We start from the raw sequence: 6000 nt of genomic DNA, 5'->3' as shown, positions 1-6000 counted from the left end.
TTTACGACTCTGATTGCCAGGTGCCAGGGTGGGACGGGACAACAGAGCCTTGCTTACGAGTTTCTGTGATGTAACTGGCTGCCACTGGAAATGGAGGGTGAATGGTGGACTAGATTAATGGCATTTGGTTTGTTCCTGCAGGTCAGTTCTTTCGTGCTTATCTGTTCCCTACAACCTGTTCGTCAGCTCTGCTGTACGTTTCCTAGTAGCATCCGGCTGGCCATTGATTGAGGCAGGATGTTGGACTAGTCAGGGGCAGGTAACCTGTGGCCGTCCAGATGTTGTGGGACTCCAACTCCCATCAGCACCAGCCAGGGTGTCCAGTGGTCAGGTAGTCCAAAAAACTGTGGAGGGCCACACCTTCCCCATCTCACGATTACACGAACCCCTTTAGATCCAGCAGGGGTTCTTTATCTTCCCAACTCTTCAATTACATTCTGTGATGGTTCTAAACAAAAAGTGCCGATTCCCTTCTTGAGGTTTTCAAAATGCCCAACATTCTAGCACACTTTTTGCTAAATTTGGGGTGTGCAAAAACCAATTTGCCACCGGCTAGCTGCCTGGGTGGCTCCAGCAAAGCTTTCTGTATGTGTAACTGAGGTCAAGGACGCAGTACATTGAAGCCAGCCCTGAAACGAAAATGTCTCACAGCCCAAAAGGAAGTGAATCCTCTTGGGGCCATAAGACTATTGAAAACTAATGCAGAATAACCCTGTGGATGTTTTTGCACGTTTACATAATAAGAGCTAAATCAATTAGTACTTGATTAGTAATTATTTATATTGAAAGACAAGTGCATTGTTGGTTCATTCAAGTTCCCATCAGACAGCTGTTGGTGCATATTTGTCAGAGGCTTGCAACCCATTAACTCAGAACACACCAACGAGAACATTTTAAACATTTTACTAAATCAATTCACACAAATCCCAAATTGCAATTTAATTAAGGGCAACAGGGTTCTTTTCTCCTCTGATCCATCTTCGGGACAAGACGTAAACACAAATAAGATGTGTAGCATCTTTTTTTTCTTCTTCTTTTTAAAAAAACGAGAAAGGAACGCCACTCGATAAAAGCACCACAACACAGTTACAAAATAGGGTCTGCCGGTTTCTTCCACGAATAACAGACTATGTACTGCTAACAACTTCTGCATCAATCTGTACTTCATTAAAATAAAACTATAAAATCTCCTAGATTACACTAAATTCAGACAATGCCTGGAATACAGTGCATTAACAGCAGTAATGCCAACTATCAGTGCCAACATAAAAACATTTCAGAAAGTCAAAAAAGCCCTCCCTCAATTCCCCTAGATGAGCAAAATTTAAAATAAGGGCTGCTCTGTCTCACAATGAGGAATAAAGAATTGGAGGGGGAGGGGCAAGGAGGCAGGGACTCTTTGCTTTCACGACTTAGTTGGCATCTAACTTGGCCATTTCTTGCACATAAATCCCTATACTCTCACTGTCAAAGAGCACAAAATAGACGGTCTTGATTGAAGAGGACATTGTTGCCACAAAATAGCTGGAAATGGCTTTGAGGATCAGCTGGGCAGCAGTCTGTTTTGGGAAACCATTCCTATTAGGAGAAAATAGGGAGAAAGAAAAAGATGACGTTGGCTCAAAAAGCTTGCCGTTTGCAACACCGTACTTTCCAAAGAACACTTAGAAACCCCCCCCCCCCTATTTGCCATATATATTACCAAATTGTAACCAGGCTTCTATAGCAGGATGACTAGACTGCAAGTTCCAGGGGAAAGTCTGATGGCTAAGAGACATGGGTCTAATGCCAAGATTCACTGGGTGTCAAACTAGATGAGATGCTATTCATACAATTAGCAAAGACAAAACATGGGCATTTTGAAGTGCAAGCTCCCCCAACAGGGATCAGATCCCTAGTGTGGCAGATTGGTTTGTTTTTTAAATCATTGACATCCTTGGATTTCTCCCCACTGGCATGCTTAATATTTACATTAGTGTATGGATCAGGACCACAGTGGGAGGAGGGAAAGCAAAGGGTTAAACCCCAGAGTGTGGTGCCAGGATCCTTCTAATGTGGTGCCAGGATTTGCTTCTAATGTGGTGCCAGGATTTGCTTCTAATAAGCCACTCATGCAATTGCAAACTGCACAAATGGCATTGCATCTAGTGTGCACCACAGAAACTGTATACATATATATGTGTGTATATATATATATATATGTAGAGAGAGAGAGAGAGAAAGCGTTTATGCAGTTGCGATGTTAATTTTAACTCAAGCTTTGTTAGATTACCTCTGAAACATTTCAACCTGTATTTGTATATTCTAGAAGAAAAATGAATTCTTGATCGTCCTAATAGGGATATCTCAATAAGGGAGGCTCATGTTACCGTTTTACAGAACTGCTTCCCACTTGTATGGAGATGTGTGTATGTGGTTATGGCCGAACAGCCATGCCTGTGTCAATGTGTGATTGGGTTAGGGTATTGCAGGGTATTTTGGGGGGAGACAGACACTAAAATGGAAACCAGATATTTAATGCTGAAATTTTGCACTAAAAGAAGGTCTGATGTTGAAATTTGAACTACCCATAGTAATTATTTTTTAGTTCTGGTATACAGAACTTTACAACTATTTTTTTTCCAGAGATCTCTTACACATTTGGTCTAGATAAGTTAGCTCTAGTATATTACAGCATCTGGCAGACTAACTGCTATAAATGGTCTAATCCTCCCACTATCCTGTTGAAAAGGGAATATATATCTATCTCTTGCCCATGTAAACCCATTTTTCAGTCATAAACATGAATGGGGCTGTTTATGTAGGTTTAATGAGGAGTGTCTGCTTGACAGATGCCTGTCCCAGAACCCGTGCTGGCTCAGAAACTGTTCCTAGGTTTGTTACTTCCTAAAACTTGTAAACTGAAATAGCAAGATGGGCATGTCATGCTTTGAAGGAACACACTTGTCATTGAAAGTGACCCCTCTCATTTAAATATTAAAATTCTCTTCCATCACACACAATGTAGTTCTACTAAACACTGTCTCCTTTCTCTATTGTTTTATTTACAAAGTTGAGACCTTCATGTCCCTCTGCACTTGATTAAGATTTTGAGCGGGGCGCACTGTGGGGCCTCCAGAGTCTGCCTGCCTCCTCCCACTCAACTGCTCCACAGCTGGGGAGGGAGGCAGCGGGCAGACTGTTTGGGTAGCGCAGAGCCTGTGCTCACCCCAGCCACCGTGTCTCTCCCAGGAGAGACACATGGCTCAGATGCGCTGCAGATCCCGCAGTGAGTGATGACCCTTGGGGCAGCCCACACCCACTGCACCCCCTTCTTCTGCCCCTGGGGTGGGGGAATGCAGGCCTCCGTATCTGGACTCAGGATTCTCAAGCCACACTCCTCACCAGCCACACCCACATCTCTCACAGTCCCTGCTTTGTGCCCATCTTAAATGTTTTTGCCTGGCTAGATTAAGAGGGTGGCAGAACACAAAGGTGCATAAAGCCCAAAGCAAAGCAAAACCACCCAAAATCCGATAGGGTTTTGTTTGATAGGCCAGCCTTACCTGCCACTTCCAATAGAAGGAAACGCAATTGACTTCAGCTTCTTCTCATCTGCCAGAGCCAAGCAGTTCTTCACTGTCTTCTCCAATAGCTCCTCGCATTTGTCTGCACCCCAACTGGGGCTATTGCAATGGATCACAAACTTAGCAGGCAATCCGTGGCCTGCACTGACGACAGCTGGTCGGAAAAGAAAAGTAAGTATGGCTTACTTCAGTCTTCTCAACGTTTTGAAAAATGCAAATGTGACTGAACTAGTGAAGTATGTATATAGTTACTACTTTAATCCTTAAATTCCAGTGGACTGAATGGAACTACATAAGTGGTAGTTCTCCATGGTCATCTCCCATCTGAGCACACTGGTTGTGAAACACATGAACTAATTACCCCCCCCCCCGCATTAAAATTGGGCACAACACAACACCTCTGTAGGTTCGATTGCTGATATTCAGCCAGCCTCCCTCAACTTGGTGGCCTCCCAAGGTTTTGGCTTACAACTCCCACCAGGCCTATCCAATGTTGGATGGGACCAATGGGAGTTACTGTCCAAAAGACCAGGTTGGAAAAAAGCTGTTCTAGACAATGTCTAGGTGTCCATGTGTTTCTAATATCTTTAAACCCTGATTCCCACATGTGAGCATAGAATCCTGAATAAATGCACATGCTACAGATAGGTTAAAACTATGTACACAGGTAACTCTTCCACAATGAATTTCTGCAAAGGCCAACTAGGGGTCTATGATACACACATAGAGAGACATTTCACTCACACTCCCCCCCCCCCGATTTCTCAGGGATTTAAACTGCACCTCCAGCTGTGTCCAATGGCCCGTTCTTTTTGCGAAGTTCGACCACGGCCTCCAGGAATTCCTTTCCGCCTTTCTTCTCCAAAGTACTCCCTGCACAAGGATAGAGTTGTGACTGTTCCGCATCCAAGAGAGAGCATTCATCACTTCAGGCAATTACATGGCATAATTTCTCCGAGCAACAAGATTTTGGGGACTGCAAAGTAAGATCTAAACCTTTGGGGACGAGTCCAGAATAACTGTTCTCTCCCTCTCTTTCTCTGTTTTTTTTTTTAAGATCACCCTCCCACACATTTTCATTCTGTCTGAAAGTATTTTCTGATGCAATTCTCAATGTCGGCCAGCAGGGCGGTGACATCCCTAGTGCCTCACCAGGCAACAGACAATGTTCCAGAGAACATGCTCATTCAGTGCCACTCGATCGATGCACCAACTTTTTCCCTTAGGGGGCGAGATCCCCTTTCTGTTACAGATTGCTTTAAAGACAAGTTTGCCATAAGAAGAACTTGAAACTCACCTCATCTTCATCCCTGACCCCAACAGATGGCCCCCGGGAGTGAAACAGTCTTGTGAGTGCAGCGGGCTGCTTTACTTGACAACTGCCCAGCTTGTTGAACCACCTTTAACCAAGAGGAAGAGCCTCAGTAATAAGGAGATTCTCTAGGGAACATATCCCTCCGCTGAATCGCTTAACTGCGGCTAAAGAAGCTTGACAAAAGCTGCTCTTGTGTAGGAAGGGAGCTGCACAATTTCAATTACAGCCTGACGTTTGCACAAAGGCAGTCCGCCACTAAATGGTTTAGATCTTATTTTGCAGCTTTTACTTTAACACAGAAGAAATATAAAGTAGCTAAAAAAAAAAGTTTTTCCTCTAATTATAAGCACCCAAACCACAGTGCATTTTGCTTAAAGGACGTACAAGTTAGCAAGGCAAGGAAACAATGACATTGGGTTCTGGATTGAGAAAGATGCTTGGCAAATTGATTCCTGCAGCCTAATTATAAACATATTTACTTGGGAAGTAAAATGCTTCTTTCAGTAGAACTTTCATGTGCTCAGGGTCACAGGCTGTGGTATTAAAGCGGCAACCCTACACACTACTGAAGGCTTACACCCAAGTAAACATGCATAGGATTGGGCTGTTAGTATTAAAAGCCACAATGCTGCCATACTTTGTGAAATGAATTAACTTTAGTCATACAGACAAGGGGACTGCAAATTTCTGATGGAAGTGCACATAATTCTATGCTCAGTGAAATACGTTCGGATTTGGGATTGTGCATCAAAAGAAGTGTTCTGCATACACTATTGAAGACTAATCTTAGCAGACTTCTAACAAGGTGTTAATTCATTTTATTCTACTTTGTAAAGAATATGGAACGAGTTTCAGCTCAGAGGTTTACGGGATTCTCTTAAGAGATAATTAGCCGACTTCAAATTCTGTCAGGTGGAGACTCTGGAAAATTGGTCCTTGTGTTCTGCAGTTTAATGTATTCATTGCAGTAATCATGAATGGTCCAAAGAACATTCTGAGGGCATTTTTAAACTTCAGGTGACCTCAGCTCGGTTAGTGCCCGGACAGCAGCAGTGAAACTAAATTCGTTGGAGGAAGGAGAGGGTGAAAGTCCAAGTAATACTTTTAAATATGTTCACA

The 6000-nt window shown here is 43.3% G+C and overlaps 1 protein-coding gene across 6 annotated transcripts in view; it reads right to left on the bottom strand.

The window, feature by feature from the left end:
• Positions 1-887: 887 nt before the first annotated feature.
• Positions 888-6000, bottom strand: part of LOC118080370 (core histone macro-H2A.1) — a 50665-nt gene continuing 45552 nt past the window's right edge. For 3 of the 6 annotated variants that reach the window (XM_035105481.2, XM_035105483.2, XM_035105482.2), the window contains exons 7-9: positions 4350-4439; positions 3546-3720; positions 888-1578 (exon numbers count right to left, since the gene is read on the bottom strand). In XM_035105481.2, the coding sequence (XP_034961372.1) occupies positions 1413-1578; positions 3546-3720; positions 4350-4439 (431 nt within the window). In that variant the 3' untranslated portion in view covers positions 888-1412. Of the gene's footprint in view, positions 1579-3545; positions 3721-4349; positions 4440-4863; positions 4967-6000 lie in introns of those variants that run through there. The other 3 variants (XR_009557144.1, XR_009557145.1, XR_009557146.1) reach the window with 2 other exon arrangements.

Source organism: Zootoca vivipara, chromosome 2 (genome assembly GCF_963506605.1).
Source record: "Zootoca vivipara chromosome 2, rZooViv1.1, whole genome shotgun sequence".
Classification (NCBI taxonomy): Eukaryota; Metazoa; Chordata; class Lepidosauria; order Squamata; family Lacertidae; genus Zootoca; species Zootoca vivipara.
This window is presented reverse-complemented; position numbering and strand designations above follow the sequence as displayed.